General features: G+C 40.9%; 1 protein-coding gene across 4 annotated transcripts in view; it reads right to left on the bottom strand.

Annotated features, from left to right (window-relative positions):
• ULK4 (unc-51 like kinase 4) overlaps positions 1-23,317 on the bottom strand; it is a 596,079-nt gene that overhangs the window by 264,096 nt on the left and 308,666 nt on the right. For all 4 annotated transcript variants that reach the window (XM_040636925.1, XM_040636927.1, XM_040636926.1 and 1 more), the window contains one exon: positions 8,252-8,357. In XM_040636925.1, coding sequence (XP_040492859.1) covers positions 8,252-8,357 — 106 coding nt within the window. The remainder of the gene's footprint in view (positions 1-8,251; positions 8,358-23,317) is intronic.

Here is a 23,317-nt window from a genome sequence, read left to right as displayed (position 1 = left end):
GATATTGATGACTCAAATGTGTGAATATCAACCCTAAGAATCAGGATCATGAAAAGTCAGGTAAATATGACAACACCAAAGGAAACTAATAAAGCTCCAATAATTGGCCCCCCAAAATGGAGATCTATGAACTGTCAAGACAAAGAATTCAAAATAATGCTTTTAAGGAAGCTCAGTGAACTCCAAGAAAACACAGACAAGTAAATGAATTAGGAAAACAATCACAGACAAAACAAGAAGTTCAACAAGGAAATAGCAACCATCAAAAAACAAACAGAAATCCTAGACTGAAAAATACAATAACTAAACTGATGAATTCAATGGAGTTTCCAAAGTAGACCCAGCAAGACAGAAGAAAGAACCAGCGACCTGGAGTATAGGACATGGTAATTTCACAGTCATAGAAGCAAAAAGAAAAAGGACCAAAAGTGTGGAAAAGCCTATATGAATTATAGGGACACTGTGAAAGGAAACAATATTCACATCGTGGAGATTCCAGAATGAGAAGAGAAAGGAACAGATAAGTATATTTAAAGCAACAATGGCTGACAACTTCCAGAAGCTGGGGAGAGAAATAGACATCTATGTGTCTGAGGCCCAATGGACCCCAAATAGGTCGAACCTGAATAGAGTTACAGAGATACATTATAATTAAATTGTCAAAAGTGAAAAACAAAGAAAGAATTTAAAGAACAGCAAGAGAAAAGAAGGAAGTTACATACAAGGAAACCCCCACAAGACTAGTGACAAATTTCTAAACAAAAACATTCAGGCAAGGACAGAATGGGATGGCATATTTAAAATACTGAAAGAGAGTAACTGTCAACCAAGAACTCTATACACCAAGAACTCTATACCCCACGGACTTGTCTTTCAGAAATGAAGGAGGAATAAAGACTTTGCTAAACAAACAAAAGGAGTTCATTACCATTAGAACTGCCCTACAAGAAATGCTAAAGGAAGTCCTTTGAGTGGAAGTAAAGAACACCAAATACCATCATAAGAATATAAAAAGGTAGTGTAAATCTCACTGATAATAGTTTAAGTATATGGTCATAGTTAGATTCTGCAATATGGTAATAGTGGTGAATAATTCACTTACAACTCTAGTTCATAAGTTGTTAAAAAACTAATGTATTAAAAATAACTACAATAATCTGTTATTAATTATACAGTATATAAAACACATACACTGTAACAGCAATAACCCGAGAGAAGTAAAAGTGTCAAGTTTAAAAATTCTACTGAAGTTGTTATCAGCTTAAAATAGGGTGTTACAAGTTTAAGATATCTTACATAAGTCTTATGGTCAAGGAAACAACCCATACTAATTACACAAATAACATGATAAAGAAGTCAAAAGCACAGGGATAACAAAAGACATCAAAACTCATAAAAAGCAGGATAAGAAACAAAGAACAATGAATCTATAAGACAATCAGAAACAATCAACAGAATGGCAACGTTAAGTCCCTACCTATCAATAATTACTTCAAACAGATTAAATTACCTAATTAAAGGACACAGAATGCCTGAATGGATTAAAAAAAAATCCAACAATATGCTGGCTACCAGAGACTTCACTGAGAGAGGAGAGAAAAGGACATTTTAATTAAATGGTATCCAAAAAAAGCAGAAGCAGCTATACTTAGACAAAATGAACTTTCAACTAAACATGATCAAAAGAGACAAAGAAGATCATTATATCGTGATGAAGATGTCAATACATGAAGATATAACAGTTATAAATAAGAGATGCTTAACTCTGGAAAACAAACTGAGGGTTGCTGGAGGGGTGAAGGGTAGGGGATGGGGTAATTGGGTGATGGGCATTAAGGAGGGCACTTGATGTTATGAGCACTGGGTGTTATATGCAACTGATAAATTCCTAAATTCAACCCCTGAAACTATAATACAGTATATTTTAACTGAACTGAACTTAAATAAAAATTTAAAAAACATATTTATGTGCCAAACATTGGCACTCCTAAATATATAAAGCAAAAACTAACAGATATAAAAGGAGAAATAACAATGATATAACAGTAGTTGGTGACTTAATACCCTACTCTCAACAATGAATAAATCATCCAGATAATCCATAAGGAAACAATAGATTTGAACAACACTAGAGACCAAATAGAGCTAACAGACATACACAGAACACTGTACCCAACAACAGGAGAATACACATTCTTCTTGAATGCACACTGACCACGTATAAGATAGATCATGCATTAGGCCACAAAATAAGCCTTAGAAAATTTTAAAAGACTGAAATCATATGAAGTATCTTCTCTGATCAAAATGGCATGAAACTAGAAATCAGTAACAATAGAAGACTGGAAAATTCATAAATACATGGAAATTAAACACTCTCCTGAACAACCAATGGGTCAAAGAAGAATTACAGGTGAAATTAAAATAAAGTTGACACATCTCCAAAGGGAAGAGAAACAAAAGATAAAATGAACTTGTGGGACTTCATCAAGATAAAAAGCTTCTGCACAGCCAAGGAAACAGTCAAAAAAACTAAGAGGCAGCCCACAGAATGGGAGAAGATATTTACAAATGACACTACAGATAAAAGACTGGTATCCAAGATCTATAAAGAACTTCTCAAACTCAATACACGAGAAACAATCAAATCAAAAAATGGGCAGAAGATATGAACAGACACTTTTCCAATGAAGACATACAAATGGCTAACAGACACATGAAAAAATGTTCAAAATCATTAGCCCTCAGGGAAATGCAAATCAAAACCACATTGAGATAACACCTTACACCAGTTAGAATGGCAAAAATTGACAAGGCAAGAAACAACAAATGTTGGAGAGGATGTGGAGAAAGGGGATCCCTCTTGCACTGTTGGTGGGAATGCAAGTTGGTACAGCCACTTTGGAAAACAGTGTGACATCCCTTCAAAAGTTAAAAATTGAGCTACCCTATGATCCAGCAATTGCACTACTGGGTATTTATCCCAAAGATACAGATGTAGTGAAGAGAAGGGCCATATGCACCCCAACGTTCATAGCAGCATTGTCCACAATAGCTAAATCGTGGAAGGAGCTGAGGTGCCCTTCAACAGACGAATGGATAGAGAAGATGTGGTCCATATATACAATGGAGTATTACTCAGCCATCAGAAGGAACGATTACCCAACATTTGCAGCAACATGGACGGGACTGGAGGAGATTATGCTAAGTGAAATAAGGCAAGCAGAGAAAGACAATTATCATATGGTTTCACTCATTTATGGAACATAAGAAATACCAGGGAGATCGTTAGGAGAAGGAAGGGAAGAATGAAGGGGGGGTAAACAGAAGGGGGAATGAAGCATGAGAGACTATGGACTCTGGGAAACAAACTGAGGGCTTCAGAGGGGAGGGGCGGTGGGGGATTGGGATAGGCTGGTGATGGGTATTAAGGAGGGCACATATTGCATGGAGCACTGGGTGTTATACGCAAACAATGAATCATGGAACACTACATCAAAAACTAAGGATGTACTATATGGTGACTAATATAACATAATAAAAAAAATTTTTTTAATTAAAAAAACAAAACAAAAACAAAGTTTGAGAAAAATGGAAATGGAAATATATCAGAATTTATGGGATGTAGTACAAGTAGTTCTAAGAGGGAAGTTCACAGTAATAACATTTACATTAAGAAGCAAGAAAGACCCCAAAGAAACAACATAAATCTACACCTTAAGGAGCCAGAAAAAGACAAACCAACTAATAATGTAATGGCATTGTATGGTGACAGATGGTAGCTACACTTTCAATGAGCACAGCATAATGTATAGACTTGTCGAATCACTGTGTTTTACACTGGAAACTCAACTATACTTCATTAAAAAAAAAAAAAAACTGAGTCCAAAGAAAATAAGAAAGATTAGAGCATAAATAAATGAAATAGAAAACAGAAAAACAGTGGAAAAGATTAACCAAACTAAGAGTTGATTCTTTGGAAAAGATAAAAAAAAATTGAAAAACCCTTAGATTAAACAAAAGAGAGAGAGGGAGGGTGAGAAAAAGTGAGTGAAGAGAGAAAGGACTTGAACCGACAAAATTATAAATGAAAAAGGAGGCATTATAATGGATACCACAGAAATTCAAAGGACCATTAAGAGGCTACTATGAACCAACAATACACAACAAACTAGACAACTTAAAGAAAGGGAAAAATTCTTAGACATGTATAATTTACCAAGACTGACTCAGGAAAAAATAGAAAATCTGAACAGACTGATTACTAGTAAGGATAATGAATCAGTAAGCAAAAACCTCCCAATGAAGTAAAGCCCAGGACCAGATGGTTTCACTGGTGAATTTTACCCAACATTTAAAGAAGAATACCAATTCTTCTCAAACTCTTCCAAAAAAGCAAAAGAGCAGAGAACACTCCTGAACTCATTTTATAAAGCCAGCATTTATCCTGTTACCAAAACCACAAAAGGACACTACTAAGAAAGAGAACTAAAGGCCAATATCCATCATGAATACAGCTGCAAAAATTATCAACAAAACACTAACAAACCAAAGTCAGCAGCACATTAAAAAGGATCATTCACCATGACCAAGTGGGATTCAAGGATGGTTCAACATATGCAAAATCAATGTGATACATCACATTAATAGAATGAAAAGAATCATATGATCATCTTAATAGACACAGAAAAAGCATTTGACAAAATTCAGCATCCATTCATGATAAAATCTAACATATGAGGCATCAAAAGAACATATCAACATAATATATGCCATATATGACAAGCCTACAGTTTAACATCATCCTTGATTGTGAAAGGTTGAAAGCTTTTCCTCTAAGATCAGGAAAAAGACAAGGGTGCCCATTCTCACCATTCCTGTTCAACATAGTACTAGAAGTCCTCGCTAGAACAATCAGGCAAGAAAAAGAAATAAAAATCACTATAAAGGCATGTAAAAGGAATTGCAAACAAAGAAGTAAAACTGTATTTGTAGATGACACTATTTTATATAAAGAAACTCTAAAGACTCAACGAAAAAAACTGTTAGATCTAATCAGTAAATTCAATAAAGTTGCAGGATACAAAATTAACAAAAAATCAGTAGCATTTCTATATGCTAAGAGTGAATTTTCTGAAAAAGAAAGAAATCAATCTCAATTCCAATAGCATCAAAAGCAACAAAATGCTTAGGAATAAATTTAAGTAAAGAAGTGAAAGACCTCTACTCTGAAAAATACAAGACGTTAATGAAAGAAATTGAAGAAGAAAGGAAGAAATGGAAAGGTATCCTGTGTTCATGGATTGGAAGAATTAATAGCATTAAAATGTCAAAAATACCAAAAGCCATCTATATATTCAAAGCAATCCCTATGAAGAAGTCAATTACATTTTTATAAAAATAGAAAAACACTCCTAAAAAGCTTCTGGATCGCAAAAGAAACCATCAAGAAAGTGAAAGACAACCTATGAAATGAGAAAAAAATATTTGCAAACCACATATCTGTTACGGGGCTAATATCCAAAATACGTAAAGAAATCATACAACTCAATGGCAAAAAAAAGTAACCCAATTAAAAAATAGGTAAAGGACCTGAATACACATGTCTCCAAAGAAGATACACAAAAGGCCAACAGGTAAGTGAAAAGATGCTCAACATCACTGGTCATTAGAAAAATGCAAATTAAAGCCACAATGAGATACTAACTTATGCCTGTTAGAAAGGCCACCATCAAAAAGACAAGGGCTAACAAATGCTGGCATGGATGAGAAAAAGGACCCTTGTATACTGTTGGTGAGAAAGTAAATTAGTGCAGCGAGTATGGAAAACAAGATGGAGGATCCCACCCATCCCCCAAAAATAGAGCTATTATATGATCCAGCAATTCTACTTCTGGGAATAAATACATAGGACAAAAACACTAACTCAGAAAGATATCTGCACCTGCATGTTCATAGCAGCATTATTTTCAACAGCCAGACATGAAAACCACCTCAGTGTCTATCAACCAATAAATGGATAAAGAAGTTACGGGGTGTGTGTGTGTGTGTGTGTGTGTGTATGCATGTATGTGGTTACTAGAGATGGACGGTGCAGGGACGAGGAATAGGAAAAAGGTGGTCAAAAGGTACAAGCCCTCAGCTGTAAAAAAAACCAAAAAACCAAAAAAACAAGTACTAGAGATGTAATATACAACATGATGACTACAGCTAACACTGCTATACAATATACAGGAAAATTGTTAAGAGTAAATGCTAGGAGTTCTCATTATAAGGAAAGAAAATTGCCATTTTTTTCTTTTCTTTTTATTCTATCTATAGAAGACGGATATTAGCTGAACTTACTGTGGTAATCATTTCACAATATATGCAAATCATACCAGCATGCCGTATGCCTTAAATTTATACAGCGATGTTATGTCAATTATTTCTCAAAACTGGAAAAAAATTTACAAAGATTTTGCTAGGCTTATATTGTAAGAAGCACCACAGATTTGGACTAAAAAGAACAGGGATAATTCCTTTCAGAATGAAAAGAGGTTGTAGAGCCCCAGACGTCTACAGATACGAATCAGGCTTAGAATCTTACTCAGCTACAACGATAGGCCATCTTTACGGAAAAAGAACAATGATCCAGAAGTTAGAGGCAAAAGCCACACAGAAGCATTTGCAGGGAGACCTACTCTCAAAGCAAGGGATATTTTTTTTTCCCTGTGGAACAAAGGGAAATCAGGAAATGTGTTTGCCAAGACTTCAACATTGTAATGCGTCAATGACAGCTGTCCTTTTAGTTTTTCCTTTTAAATGAGAGTTTCTATGAGGGTCCTTCGTTCTGTGTCTCCTCATTAGAGTCTAGAAATATGGCAGAGCGGATAACCTGTGTCCTTAGTTCATAGGTCTTCAAATTTGAGAGGACCAAAATTCAAGGAGCTGCACCTGACAAAAATGTACCCAAGGGGTCTCAGGTATATCTAGACTTGATTTAGATGACAACATCCTGGTTGTGAAGCCTAGAAGAAACCAAGCTGGGGAATGGATTTAAAAAAAAACAAAAACAAAAACCATGGTATATCCAGACAAATGGAGTATTATTCAGTGCTGAAAAGAAGTGAGTTAACAAGTCATGAAAAGACACGGAAGAAGCAGAAATGCGTATCACTAGGTGAAAGCCACCGATCTTAAAAAGCTACATACTGTCAGATTCCAAATCATGACATTCTGGAAAACACAAAACTATAGAGACAATAAAAAGACAATTAAAAGGGAAGGTTATAAATGGGGGCAGGGGTTGTATGGGAAATCTCTGTACTCCCTCTCCATGTGGTTTTAAACCGAAAACTGGTCTAAAAAAAGTAGTCTTTAAAAATGTTTTTAATTTTAATGGTATAGGCATGCATAAGCTGTAACATAAAGTCACCCTCAACTCATCCAATCTCAGCTTCCAAGACACTTTGGACTAAATGTGTTTTCTTTCTTTCTTTCTTTTTTTAATTTATCTATCTATCTATCTATCTATCTATCTATCTATCTATCTATTTATTTATTTATTTGACAGAGAGAGACATCCAGCGAGAGAGGGAACACAAGCAGGGGGAGTGGGAGAGGAAGAAGCAGGCTCCCAGCGGAGGAGCCTGATGCGGGGCTTGATCCCAGAACACCAGGATCAGGCCCTGAGCCAAAGGCAGACGCTTAACGACTGCGCCACCCAGGCGCCTGTAAATACATTTTTATTCTGATTGACCCCAATAAGTCTAACTACCATGCTTACACTTGTACTTGGTTATCATCTGTAACAGTGCCTAGAGGAGGAAGGAAACTTTGAACCCTAAAGAAAATAAATGAACTTAGAGAAACTACCACAATCTAACCACGTTTCCTATTTTTGCTGATAACGTTATTATTATTTATAGATTCTTAAATATCTATTTTGATTCATCCACTTTGAATAGCACTTCTTTTTTTTTTTTTAAAGATTTTATTTATTTATTTGACAGAGATAGAGACAGCCAGCGAGAGAGGGAACACAAGCAGGGGGAGTGGGAGAGGAAGAAGCAGGCTCATAGCGGAGGAGCCTGATGTGGGGCTCGACCCCATAACGCCGGGATCACACCCTGAGCCAAAGGCAGACCCTTAACCGCTATGCCACCCAGGCGCCCCTGAATAGCACTTCTTGACTCCCTGCTATGTATGATGAGGAAAACAACAAATAGGCAGAAATCAAGACTAAAAATGAATTCTAAGAAGCATTTACCTTGTTCATAAAGTAGCTTCATGTTTGAATCTTTGCAGGCAACCAGATTGTTGAGCAATGCAATCACACTTTGCATGGTGTTACCCAGAATGTTCTCCTGATGTTCCTGCAACAGATCACAATTTCCATCGTAACTGTACTGAATTGCAATTACATCATGATAGAGACAAATGATCAAATGACCTCTGTCCCTTCATTCTTTGCACAAGGTTAAATGATTACATTTCTGCGCTTTAATGAAGCAGATCCTCCTGCGTGAAGGCACTCCCCATCAGTGTGTTAAGTCAGCTGGGGGGCAGCATGAATCATTCAGGGCATCTGTGCTGCTGATGCAGTCCCCTACCCATCAGCTGAGTGACAACCACACAGCCCTCTGGGCTTTAGATGGGCGACAGGGGAGTCAGAGTGACTAGAAATCAACTGTGTGGAGCTTAGGAGACCACACCTGAAACTGACCGAGGTCACAAAACACAGCTACCAAGTCTCAGAGCGACAACCTGCGACAGAGTGACCAGGAGACCCTTGATGGACATGTGGTTTCCAAAGCTTACAAAAACACCAACGCTGCATGTGGCCCTGAAGCTGCTCTGTCCCCAGATGTGTGCCTCCCAGCAACGCCAGAGACTTGCTGTTCCGAGTCTCACCATCTAGGTCTTCGCTTGATCTGAGACAAGGGATTTGCTTTCCAAATAGCGAGGCCTAAAAATCTCTACCTTTCTTTAGAAACCTACGCTTAAGAGTAGATGTTCATGTTTGAATGTTCCACTGACACCGGTTTAAGAAGATGAATAAGGAGGCGATGGTCTGCCACCAATTTCATCTAATTATTCATACAGTTGGTTGGAAGGAAAGGGTGATTAATAAGCACAAGATGACACAACATGTTATTCATGATAAAGTAACTAACGATACATAGGAAAACTATTCCAGTCAAGAAAAGAGAAGCTAATAAATCTTTTTGGTTTTCCCTTTTTCTTTCTTTCTTTCTTTCTTTCTTTCTTTCTTTCTTTCTTTCTTTCTTTATTTTTTGTTGCATTCGATAAAATAACTAAATCTTTTTGGTTCTTTCTTTCTTTCTTTCTTTCTTTCTTTCTTTCTTTCTTTCTTTCTTATTTTTTGTTGCATTCGATAAAATAACACATTCCGCTCCTTGTTCAAAGACCAGCCTGTCAGCAAATGTACGGCAGTTTCACTGGAGATAAATCCATTGTTCCTTCAATATACACATTTCTTATGATTAAATGGACCTTTTCTATGATGCTCTTAGTAATATTTCTTCCTCCCTGTGAAGCTAATACCCCTTCAGTTTTCCCTTGTACTTACGGGGTGAGCGCCACTTGCTGATACAGGCATTTCCTTTAGTACAAAGGCCAAGTATCCAAATCCCCATTACCCGTGAACACTACGAACCCAGGACTGTCCCCTGGCCAACCAGGTTCTCGGATTCCTGCCCTGAAGGTTCCAGAGTCCCTGCAAAATGAAGGTCTCTGCCAGCCCCACAACTCAGTCTGCAGAGGGGCATAAAACCAAGGCACTTTCTGATCATTAAAAGCCTCGGCCAACCATACTACTAAGGGTCTCCAGGATAAAATATTTGATGAGGGAATAAAAGAGACCAATAATCCTATAACCAGACTGGGAGAAGTGGTTCCTTTTCTTTTCTAGCCATTTGTTTTTTAGTTTCTTTGTTGTTGGATTTCACGCCATTCATACACTATGACCTTTGTTTAATATAAAGTGAGGACTTTGTAAAAATTATAGTAGAGAATTCTACTTATGTCCTGTTCTCTCTTTTAGATACAGATATATAGATATATAGATTGTAGATATATAGATATATGTAGATATATATATACATATACATATATATGCTTCCTACATACTGCTGGGGAGGAAGAGCATGGAACAGTCCTTGCTCCTGCTTGAGATGATACTGCGGTTCTCTCTGGGGGAACTGAGACAGCTACTGCTATGGCCCAGGTCATCATTTCCCCCAGAAAGAATGAAATACATACGCAGTTGAGAAGGTATAAAAATGAGTTAAACACACTTCCATTAACTTCTATCAAATTGAGTTATTTAATTTCTCTTAGCAACTTTAATAAGATTTGTTCTTGCTGTTCACAATCATATTAGCCTACAGGGGATAAATGATGCATCGAAAAACACCACGGTTACTTAAAATCAGAGTAGAGGACTATATGAAGGGTGAAAACAGGGGGGTAAATATGTGGGGCCAGAGCTGTTCTCAGGCATTCTGCAAGCCTGCTGTAAAGGCAAAAGGGAAACTCAAGTTTGGTTCAAAGACCACAAGCCAGAGTAGGAGGGGAGGGACGATCCAGATTAAAGACTGGGTCCCCATTAGATGTTCCTCTAGGGCAGCCCCTCTCCCCAGAAAGCTATGACTGAGTCCAGGGTAAAAACATTCTAACATAAGGCTAGGTACAGTCCTGATGTCTTTTTGTTTTTTAAATCCCCACGGCTCATAAATAAAAGCAAGGAGTCCACACCATTGGTGCCTCAACACATGCAAGTAAAGCCGTGTAAGGAGAGAAAGCAGCAGCTGATGACTTCCGGCAGAGTCTCTGGCACAGGGTCAGGGGCCCAGGCACCAGCGGCCTCCATGCTGATCTTGGCCCGCGGTGGTAGAATGGCCACGTGGGCCTGGGGGGGGACAAGGCAGAGCTGACAGCTTGCTAATGGGGCACTGTGTGCCACGGCCTGTATCCCAGGCATGTAACCTATGTCACCGCCTCATTTCATCCTCACAGAAACGCTGAAGTGGCTACAGGTCTCCCCTTTCTACAGACCCACTGGACACTGAGGTTAGTGACGTGAAGTGTCACTTGCCAGGAATCACCCAGCTCTCCAATGGTGAAGCGAGGACTGGGTCCGTGGGATGGTGGAAGCACGCACCTAATCACCATGCAGCATCGCCTGGTCACCCACAGTGACAGGGCACAAGAGAAGAGAAATGGGTATCAGAGCCACCAGCCCATCATCACTTCCCGGGTTAACCCACACCACCTGAGGACCCGCGGGATGAGGCAGGAGGAATCTAAAGGGCCCAGAATGGGGGGTAGGGGGGAAGAAGCAGAGAAACCCTAACCATCACTGGCATCCCCTAGCTTTGTAAGAGCCCCCCGTAGATATCACAGTGCTGTAAGACATAGAAGCCAGGAAGCAAGATGGAGGTGCTAGGCAACAACGGGAAAGAAAAGAATAGGCGTGTTACTCCAAAGACTGGAAATACATACCTTGAGCCCCCAACACAGCCCCATTGCTCAGATACTCAGCATGAGCCTCGGCAGATGGCTAAGACAGGCAGCCGAGCTCATCAGAGAAGGCATCGCTCGCTGACCGCGCACAAAGCCACAGAAGGCAATCCCACTGCATTTTAAGATTATGACGAAAATCCTTAACTCCTTTATCTATAACCCATCAATAAGCACAGCTGACCTAATTTGTGTGCCTAATGCCGTAGTGTATGGACATTTAATAAACAGAGCACTTGAGAATTCTAATAAAACATAGCATTTGCCAGTAGAGATAATTAGAATTGAAGCAGCAAAATTCTAGTGTTTGGCAACATAGATGAAACAACTTCATTAAAATGTACAGCTTCAGCAAATGAAAGGCAGGGGAGCACTGGACCCTGAAGAATCAGCCTTCTCAAAACTAATTGCTTCACTGCTTAAAGAGGACAGCTCTGAACTACCAAGGGCATGGCAAGGAAACAGTACTGAAAAATGATCAGCCTTCCCAGAGCGGTTTCACTGTAAACAAAGCATTATACTTTCTTCTAATATCTGAGGATGGAAATGGTGCTAGAAGACGTCAGATGGCCAGACTCAAAAGTTTGGCAGGGCTCTCAACAGTCAAGGCAGGAAACACCTTTAGCAATCAAAAGTAACAATGAGCCATGGCCACTCTCTTTTGCCCTTGGTGTGGGGTCAGAATTCCAAAGAGGGCAAATTAAAAGACAACCACCAGTCCCTAGGGAGGTCGGAAACCAAGGGGAGTTGGAAAAGCAGCAGCACACGCCAGTGTTGCGAATGTGAAATCTACAATCTCTTGGAGATAAACACAGGTCATGGCCTAGTCAACACACAGTGAGATCACATTTCAGGGGAAAAACCTTCTGCACGTTGCACTACAGGATGCTAGTCTCCTGAGCACGTGCTGGGACACAGTACAAAGGTGACGGAGACAGAGTGGCCGCTCACTTTCCTTTTTATACCTTCTCCCATACAGCTAGATTCCTGGACATCTGGAGCCCACAGAAGACTCTTCAGAGCATTCAGATGAAATAAATGTATCGGAGCGGAAGAGGACACTTTTTCGTATTACTGATTTTTCACAAGGCTCTACCACACACAGCTCCAACTCCATGGGATCTAAACCGAACGCATCCTGTCCTTTCCCCTCACACATCGTCCTTTGGCTTCCTGTCTCAATGAAGGGCTCTACCGTCTGTCCACCACTCAGCCATAAATCCTGGAATTACCTGGGGCCGCTGCTTCTCTCTCGCCTCCCATATCCCATCCGCAATGAATTCCCCTTGATTCTCCCCGGGGCCCTCTCTTGAAGCTCTCCTCTGCCAAAGATAAGGTGGGGACAGTTTGTCCCCGTCTTCACTGCTAACCAGGCTCCTCCTTCTTGAGTGGCAAGACTCATCCCTATTTCTAGGGCTTAAATCGGGGGCCTAGAGGCCCAGGGAGTATATTGAAGTCCACTGTAGGCCCAAGATGGAGGGCCATTGCTTCCCACCAGCTGTTTGTCCAGAGCCCCAGGGGGATTCAAAGGCCTAAAGGGAGGGAGGGCACAAGAACCAGGGGATGGCAGAAGCAAGGGCATTGTAGCTCTGGTGCTCTCAATCCCAGAGAAGTATCATGTTATGATTTGGGAAATACTCTCACGATTTATTGAACCAAGTTCTGACTCTGTGGGTAAGGAAAAGGGAAAGGAACAAGGTGAAGGAGCACAAATTTAAAATTAATCTCCACTCATTTACCTCATTAATATATATATATAGGATTTCCTGGGAAGCAAGGCTAGGATTTGGGCATCCGAAGCTGGAATATTTGGGGTGTGATGAAGTTGGGGCTGGGGTAACTACCACTGGGCATTTGCTCTGCCACTTGCGAAACAGTCAAACAGCTCCTCTGCCCTGTGGTCAGGGCTGCTGGGGCTTAGCAGCCTCTGAGGAGGCTGAGGGAGAACCTCGAGCACACTCTTCCCCATCTGTAGCCAAAGATGTAGGACGCTCTCACCCTAAAAGCCTGGAGGTATAGAATTAAGTCTCTTCCTCGATTTGGGTCATCATCTTTCTGATTAATGACATGAGAGAAAAGAATTTACATTTTTTAATTTGACTGACAGAGAGTATCGAGGCCCTCTAGCAGCAGCAAATGCAAGTTCTTATTAGCAATACATTCCAGCTGGCACAGAAGGGAGGCTCTGGACCAAATGGTACTATTTGCCAATCAGGATGTTGTGCTCAGCCTGAGATTTCCAGTCCTCACTCAACACCAGTGGCGGACTGCTGTGGATGCCCTTCTGGCAGGTTAACTATGTCACTTGGCTTGCTCAGCCTTCCTGTCCTTTCACATTATTTAAGCTTCTAGCAGGAAACTTCCATCCTCCTGGCTCCCAGTAGGGCCCTACTCCTCCGACCTGGGTCGGAGCCAATGCTACTCAGGCAGGAGAGCCCTGGCAATGGAGAGAGATGGAGGGAAGCAGCCAGGACCAGTGTCCCCAGGGATAGACTGCACCCCTTTCATATGTCTGCCTGGGGTGTTGACAGGCCAAACTGCCCCACAACACCCTATCCGAGCTAAACACAGGCCCCAAGTATGGGGGACAAATGAGAAAATACAGGTGTGCATCCAGACACAAAACTCTTTCTGCCTTCCTGTCACATCCCTGCCACTGTCCAAAATAATAGATAATAATAAAACGTTACAAAATTAAAGCCTCTGCAAACTAATATTCACTCTTAAAAATTCAGGCCAGATGCTGTTTGCTGAAGCTGGTTGGGGGGAGGGGGTATGGGGAAGGCTGTCCTTGTTGGACAGCACCGCCGTCAGCTTCCTGTGCCTGACCTCAACACAGCACCTACTGTATACAGTAACCCGTGGTTCATCCAGTCCTCACCTGACGCTGAGCCCCTGGAGGGCAGAACTGGGACTTTTAATCATGTCCTCAGTGCTAGGTGCAGTGCCTGGTACGCAGAAGCCTCTGGTAGATTAACAAAAAAACAAGCTTGCTCAAAGCTGCTTGGGTGATTACAGCTGGGGAAGGGATAGATAGCTCATGGGATTCTCCTTCAAGGAATTACCTTGTCACTAACTAGAAATTGTCTTCAATTAAATAACTGACAAATACTTATTGAGCAACAGAAATAGTCTTCCTCAAAAAGTTTAATAGGTATATACTTACTTTTGAATATTTGCAATAAATGATCAATTCAGACCTTTTTACTTTAAATAAAATATATAAAATCTATCCCATGTGAAATAGTTGTCAAGGACTCATGAAACACTTGCATCAGCATGGAAAATATACACTCCAAAAATCCTGGAAGATACTAACACAATTTTTTTAGAGATTTTTTATTTATTGAGAGAGAGAACACACGCGCACATGTGTGCATACACAAGTGTGGGGGGGGGCAGAGAGAGAGGGAGAAGCAGACTCCCCGTGGAGCACGGCACCCAACATGGGGCTAGATCCCAGGACCCTGAGATTGTGACCTGAGCCGAAGGCAGATACCTATCCCACTGAGCCACCCAGGTGCCCTGATGCTGACATAATTTTAATGGCACTCTCGGTTAAAAATGACTGCTCACAAATATAAAGTGTCCCATTTTAAAGAAAGAAAATATTACATATGGTGAATGATAAGATCAATACATTCCATTATCACAAGACAGTTTTCAATTATAGCTGTCTTCTAGTATGGGAGTTTGCAAAGTGCCCATGCTGGGAGTCTACCAAGTGTTGGTACTCAAGGTTTCTTTCTCAAAGCAGTGCTAGCAAAGTCTGCAGGAGAAAGATTGTACTGATTGGCAAGTTTACCTGGACCTAGGTTTTCAGAGAGCATAAAGAGATAGTGTGGTAAGCAGAAAGGGAACCAGGCTGAGGAAAGTAAGAGCTCCTTGGCCTGCCCCAAACCAGCAGGCTAAGCTGAGAGAAGCAAGGATCATACTACCAGATTTCAGGAGAATCTTAAAGAACTTTCTAGCTCAATCTTTGAATTTTAAAGATAAAGAAACTGAGGTCCCAGAAGAGACTATAAGGAGCTGTCCAGGACTTCAACTCAGAAGTGCCTCTTCCTTCCCCACAACCTCACTTTGTCCTCACAGTTCTAAAAATCACATTTGGGAATGCAGAGTCAAGTAGGCCACTTTAAAAACTGATTTTTCTTTTTCTTTTCCTTTTTTTTTACAAACACTATAGGCACTGCTCCCTGGAGCTACGGATTCAGTTGCCCTTAATACCTCTTTGCTAGGTCAGCTAGTGGTAGGTGGGCTACTCCTAAGGACATGGGAATACCTCAACATAATACCTACTGACCCCCACACCCCAAAAGCACATACTGTCTGGATCCCATTGGATCTTTCAGCTAGTTTTTGTTGCACAGGGCTGTCTCTAAAGTGGCAATGACAGCCTAGCCATCTCACCGTCTGAAGTGACATTTTAAAGAAGGAGGACCTTTCTCCAATAAATTATTCTGAGCAGGTAACAAATCAGACATCAGGGGAGCTGCAAATACATACACTGGATATTGACAAACCCGCAGCATAAGGCAGCCCGGAGCTTTTGTCACTCACCCTGGAATTTGGTGCACTTGGTATTTTATGCACGATCACACTTCTGTTCTCAATCTCCAAAACTGAGGGCAATCACCTTCCTTTTCCTAGACTCTACTTAGATAATAACAGTTATATTTGTATAATCACTTTGGAACACTCAATATGCTCATTTTTGGCTACACAATGATAGAAACTATACCATCTTGGAGAATAAATTGGTTGTAACAGGATAAAAGCATCTGAGGAATTTTTCATCTCCTAGATAATAATTTTAAAAAATGCCAGCAAGGACCCAAAATATTAACTGGAATTTGAAGATACTCTAATGTAAGCATAAACTGGGTACAAGCATAAAAGCGTTAATGTGGATCATGCTGGATGACCATGGGCAGGGTAAAGGGTCTTGTGTTGGAAAAAGGTTTGGGAGAAGGGATCGAGAATCTCATAGACCCTGAGCAGAGAGCAGGGCATGTGCTGGGAACACAAGAAAAATAAGGAGATTCCAGAGGAGTCAGGAGATTGACCAACTTGACCAAGGAAGAATATGACCATATATTGGCCAGTTCCATTTCTGAAACCTAGAAAGGGACCATTGAGAGCTTAAATAAATTTCTTAGACCAAGCCAGGCTGGGATCTCCTAAGGACCTTAAGATATGAGCTGAAACCTGACCCCCCTCTTCAATATCTATTCTGGGACAAATCCCTATGGGGATCTTGGCTGTATGCTGGACAACCAAGACTCATCTACCAGGTGCCCATTTGCTCACATCCACTGCTTCTGGATCAAAGCCACTGTCCCACCAGTACCTGGGAAGTCCCCAAAGCTTAGAAACGGGGGAGTAGGGAGGAAGGGAAAGGGAAGGGTATGGGATTTTCATATTCTTAATTCTTGTATCCCCAGTAAATGAGCTTCGGCTTTAAGAAATTACATATCAAGATGGCTTCATTAAGTTTTCTTTAAGCAGGTCACAGAGAAAACCAGAAATCAGAATGAGTGCTAAGAAGGAAGGGACAAAGGATAGAAGGGAGAAAAACTAGAGACAATGGGAAGGAAAAAAAGAGGGACTACTGGATTTCCTTAAGAAAGAAAAATAAGCCCAGAAAGGATAAGCTCAGGGTGCAACCCCAAGTCTACAGGGGTCAAAACAAAACTCTCTGCATCACAGGGCAGCTGGTCACCTCAATCAGGAACTAAACGTCAGTCAACTGACCTAGTATGTGTCCATCCACTGGGTACCTCCAAATAAATGCTGACCAACATTTCAATGGGACGCGCACAGAAGGAACAGCTCAGGTCCCTGCCCATTAGCACTGCCTAGTGTCAGCCCCCAGGTGACCTGGGCCATCCTCGGGCCATCCTCAACAGACAGGGAGCAGAGGTGCAAATGATTCTGCTTAACGCCAAGCACTTCAAGCTCTTTCTCAATTCATGGAACACATGTATTGGGATTCTTTTCTTGCTGCCACACTCTCACCTGGCCACCCCCAACACCCCCCGCCAATGAATATATGGAATAACAGTGTCACAGCCTCTTCTGTGTGTGAATTTTGATGAGCTGCAAATGAAAAGATGTGTGTCCCCTTGGGCAGACTGGCTGACATGGGATCCTCCCTTCTGATGGCTTCCAAGACAATGGGTTGGCATGGGTGAATGCTGTGGGGTCTCTTTGTGTGGGGTGCATGGAACAGGGGCGCTGATCTTCATGAGAGCTTCCTTGAGCTGTCTCTGAGATTCTGCGATTTGCATACACCATTCTGCGATTTGCATACACCATTCACGGAGGACTGGAGTCCATTTGTCACCAATCTTATTGGCTAACCTTAGAATCTCATCTCTCTGGGCACAAGCAGCACGTTAAACAACCAAACCAAACACACATGTGCACACACATACAAACCTGTCTTGGAAGCTGTTAAGGAAAGCCATCAAAAAGACATGACTGCCAGTTGACCCAGGGTACTCGGAGGCTCCCATCCCCTCCCGGTCCTTGGAATGTGGGTTCTGATGGCCTTTCCTGCTCCCAGAGGCTGCTCCAAGGACACAGCCTTGAGACAGTGATGTGGTGTTGAGAAAACCTGCATGGCATTTACGACTGAACCCAGTTAAGGCCTCTATAAATAAACTTTTAACATTTGGCAGGTGGTGCAGAGACCCACTATCTTGCTGCTGCCCAAGACAAGCCTTCTGTATAAGTTCTCTTTGTTTATTAAATCTACCACCTACCAACCTGGAGTGGCCTGCCTGTTTCTTCCATCTCTCCCTGCCCTGCCAGTACCAGGGTTGGTTTTAGATTTTACCCAGGAAGCTCCCTAGAGGGTTGGGAACCAAAAGCAGCAGGAGAAACAATCAATATAGCTTCAATTCTGAAACATTTCACATCACTGTGCTCTGAATAATGTAGGCTCTGCTCCATCAGAATGACTCCAACAGCAATGACTTTGAGCCACAGCATCCAAGTGGGTCCCCAGACCCATCAAGGGCAGGGCAAGAAGCAAAACCTCAGACAGCTGGAAACTCTCTTTGAAGCCATATGGAGGATAGGGAGTCCTTCCCTGCCAGCAACAGAGGGAGACAGAGCATCCAACTCCTCATTTTGCACCAGCTGCCACATCCAGGGGCAGGGTTGCGAACTCCACTGGCAACAGGCAGAAGGGAAAGCCCTGCCCCTGACACATGCAGACGCGGGCAACCAGTGAGAAGTGACCTGCTGGAGTTTCAGGCTAACCTCCCAGGTCCTCTTCTGCTTTAACATCCTTCCATGCCAAACCCAAGGAGGTGGGGCTCATGCACATCTTCTGTCTCAAATTCTTAGAGTTTTTGTTGTTGTTGTTTTTTACTGAACTCAGCTAAAAGTCAAGGCACCTACTTACGTTATAATGGACATAAATGGATTTTCTGCCTAACGTTAGCCCTAGCAAGCAATCACACGTAGATTAATGTAACTGTCGCTAAACCAGCATCAATCACCTTTCCTTCAATATAACTTATGTAAATCCTCTCTTTCCATTTTATTTTTTATTTTTTTAAAGATTTTATTCATTTATTTGAGAGAGAGAGAGAGCATGCACAAGCAGGGGGAGGGGCAGAGAGATAAGCAGACTCCCCACAAGTGGGGAGCCCGATGCGGGGCTCAATCCCAGGACCCTGAGATCAGGACCTGAGCTGAAATCAAGAGTTGGCCACTTAACTGACTGAACCACCCAGGCGCCCCCTCTCCTTCCACTTTAACCTCCTCTAACCTAAACCCTAACCTCCTTTGTCTCTCTAGAGCACGTTTTCAATTTCAATCAAACCTGTGTCTCCTGGATTGCAAACTGTAAGACTCCCAATAAAAGCATATATTTTATTTTGCAACATGCGAGTTTTGTCTTTGACACTTCTCAAATGAATATTTGAAAGAGAGATTAAATAATATCAAATTACATTAAATTCTTATGCTTTCCAATAGTCAAACAGAACAGTTCTGCACAGTCTCAAATATTTACTTGTGGACTGTGGCAAAGATCACTCAAGTGTAAGTTTTAGCACAAGACAGGTATCCCCTATCCCCATCTTTCGAATGTGCACCTGATCAACCTAAGAATAAAAGGTTGTTGAGTGAAAAAATGTCCTCAGAATCCTGCCTTTCTTCAGCCCCTAAAAGAACCCTAATTACCACATGCCCCCTGAGTTACCATGAAGCCCAACTTCATCACATAAATATTGGGAGAAGGGGGGGGGAAGGATAGGTTTATGAATTAATATCCTCTTAATCACAGGATTTTACAATATAGAAAACAGAACTGACTCAAAATGAATGTAAGTTCCCATATTTTAAAAAAATAGTTTTAATGCAAATTTGCATACATTTTAAAACATATACACACACACACACACAGACCTGAAAACCTTTATAAATATGTGAACAATGTGATTATTCATTATTTTGAGTAGTCTGCCCAGTTGATATCCTTTTGAATTATAGAAAATAGTGTAAACTATTTTGAAGGTAAAAAATGCATGATCTCCTCTGCACAACTGAATGTCATTCCTTCAACAATCTACACTAAAGCAGCCCATGCCAGGCCCACCCTAGATCCTGATGACACACTGCAAACCTGCACCAGACACCTGCCCTTGGGGAGATTCCCATCCAGTGGGAGGGCAGGGAGACAGAATGGGGTGGGGGGAGTACAGTATGCTGATCGTGCTTATGCACACTAGGGACCCTGGTGAGCTGAGACCAGGAAAGGTTATAGGCAGGAGATGGGAATGGAGCTGAGTGGGAAGAGCCAGGCTTGGAAAGGTCTAGAACTTGAGGGAGGACACAAAGCATAGTACTTGGGAACTTGAGGTTGGCAGAAATGGGACATTACGAAGGCACACTGAGGTTGATAACTCTGAATACTTGGCTAAGACTTTTAGAATCCATACTAAATCTCGGCTAACAGTAAGTGCCTAGGATAGTCATTTCTTTTGGATTCACTGGAGTTAAAAACAAAGTAGATATACTTCAATTAAAAAAAAGAAACTAAAAACATAGAAATACACTGTTGCTGTAACTCACAGATAAAAATCAGTTACATCACCCCTGCACAGAGTGGGTAGGAGTAGCTTTTTCATTTAATAAAAACTTGTTTGGTATTTTTAATTTCTAGTATTAATACAGTGAGTAAATTTCTATTTGGGGGAAAATTTGTTGATGTTTCTTTGTATATGCTATATGCTACATTTCATGAATTCTCTGCATTTGAAAATAGTTATTCTCTATAGGGTTCAGAATTTGGCATATATCCATAAGATATATCATGTATGTATGAGATATACCTTACTAATTTTTTTTCCTTAATCTATCTTAAATTGAACAAGTGAGTATAGTATCCCACTATTAGTGTGTTTCTGTGTATTTCTCCTCCTGGTTTGAGAGTTGTATTACTGAGTGCAGACATGTCAATAATTATTATATTCTTATTTAGTTTTATGGTCTGTATTGGAAATTTGTTTCATAAGTTCATTCTTTATTGTGTTTTTGTGCTCTTCAATCCTCGATACAGAATTAGAATAGAAAATAGGTGTGGGTTCCTTTCTGGTCCTTGCATGACGTTCTCCCAGCATCTTCTCCCACCGTTATCATTGCTGCTGAATGTGAATTTTCCCCCCAAATCCTCTAATTCTTGATAGAAGTGATCAAGATTTGCCCAGAGAACCCTCTAATTCGCAAATTGTGATTCCAGTTACACTTAATAGCTTTTTCGTCATTACACTTTTTGGAAGTAAATGTACTTTGGAAAGAATATTTAAAACCCCACCCGTATATTCTGACAGGTGGTTCTGTTCTTTGCAGAGCCCAGAATTGAAGACCCACTCCCGTTGTCCTTCACTGTGTTCCGTGTTTGCATGCTCCTGGCCCAAGTGCGTGATTGCTTACAATTCGTCACTCTGTGCTCTAGAACTCACATCTAGGTGGCTATGCTGGAGGATCCTTCTAGAAGCAAACACTCCAGCAGTTCTGGCCAATAGTAGCAAAGCACTCCAAACATGATAAAAGTCCATCAAAGAGCAGGGGGAGGAGGATGAGCTTGAGGATTATGGTCTGAGGAGGTGAAGTGACCACCCAGCCCATGAAGTGGGGACGATTGTGGCTCCCTTTCACGGCTGGTATGGAAGCCAAGGCTGGTTGAAGATGGTCCCTCTAGCAGGTGATACACTGTTGTTGAACGAGACCCTTATTATAGTGTAATGCTTTCCTCACAGATCTAAATATGAAATATTAGACAGAGTATCCATCTCTCTGAATGGTTACTTCCTGATTGCAGAATGGGTAAGATTTTAGATGATCCATCTCTTCTTATTAATCCCACAGGGTTTCATAGTGGAAAATAAATGAGACTTATTTATGCTTGCAAATCAAATTGCCATAAAAGGTTATTTCAATAGACAGAGGCAAAATCATACTAAAATAATCTAGTAAAAATGGGAGCTAAGAGCATGCTTAATGGAACATGATTAGATTTAATTTTCTTACTATTTCCATCATTAAAGCTCCATTATCTTTTCTGAGACTTCATTTCAGTTTCCAGCCACACGACAACTCTGAGGCATTCATGGGGAGCACATGGAAGTCTGTGAGTTCCATTAAAAAACAAAAATAGCTAATAATATGCTGTTCTTTCATTTTTGCTATTTGATATCAATGTCTCATATCCGGAGCCTCTTGTATTCTCTTCCTAACCTGATCTCTGAAAACTTGTAAGTATCATTATTTAAGAGCTTTCATGCACATAGTACTAGAAGTCCTTGCAACAGCAATCAGACGACAAAAAGAGATCAAAGGTATTCAAATCGGCAAAGAAGAAGTCAAAATGTCTCTCTTCGCAGATGACATGATACTCTATATGGAAAACCCAAAAGAAGCCACGCCCAAACTATTAGAAGTTATACAGCAATTCAGTAACATGGCGGGATACAAAATCAATGCTCAGAAATCAGTTACATTTCTATACACGAATAACGAGACCGAAGAAAGAGAAATTAGGGAATCCATCCCATTTACAATAGCACCAAAAACCATACGTTACCTTGGAATTAACTTAACCAGAGACGTAAAGGACCTATATTCTAGAAACTATAAATCACTCTTGAAAGACATTGAGGAAGACATAAAAAGATGGAAAGATATTCCATGCTCATGGATCGAAAGAATTAACATAGTTAAAATGTCCATGCTACCCAGAGCAATCTACACTTTCAATGCTATACCGATCAAAATACCGAGGACACTTTTCAAAGAACTGGAACAAATGGTCCTTCAATTTGCATGGAACCATGAAAGGCCCCGAATCGCCAAGGAACTGTTGAAAAGGAAAAACAAAGCTGGGGGCATCACAATGCCAGATTTCGAGCTGTACTACAAAGCTGTGATCACAAAGACAGCATGGTACTGGCACAAAAACAGACACATAGACCAATGGAACAGAATAGAGAGCCCAGAAATGGACCCTCGGCTCTTTGGGCAACTAATATTTGATAAAGCAGGAAAAAACATCCGGTGGGAAAAAGACAGTCTCTTCAATAAGTGGTGCTGGGAAAATTGGACAGCTACATGCAAGAGAATGAAACTTGACCACTATCTCACACCATACACAAAAATAAACTCCAAATGGATGAAAGACCTCGATGTGAGACAGGAATCCATCAAAATTCTAGAGGAGAACATAGGCAGCAACCTCTACGACATCGGCCAAAGCAAACTTTTTCATGACACATCC

Source organism: Ursus maritimus, unplaced genomic scaffold, assembly GCF_017311325.1.
Source record: "Ursus maritimus isolate PB19 unplaced genomic scaffold, ASM1731132v1 scaffold_20, whole genome shotgun sequence".
Lineage (NCBI taxonomy): Eukaryota > Metazoa > Chordata > Mammalia > Carnivora > Ursidae > Ursus > Ursus maritimus.
The sequence above is the reverse complement of the archived record's forward strand: the minus strand, read 5'-3'. Positions and strand labels throughout refer to the sequence as shown.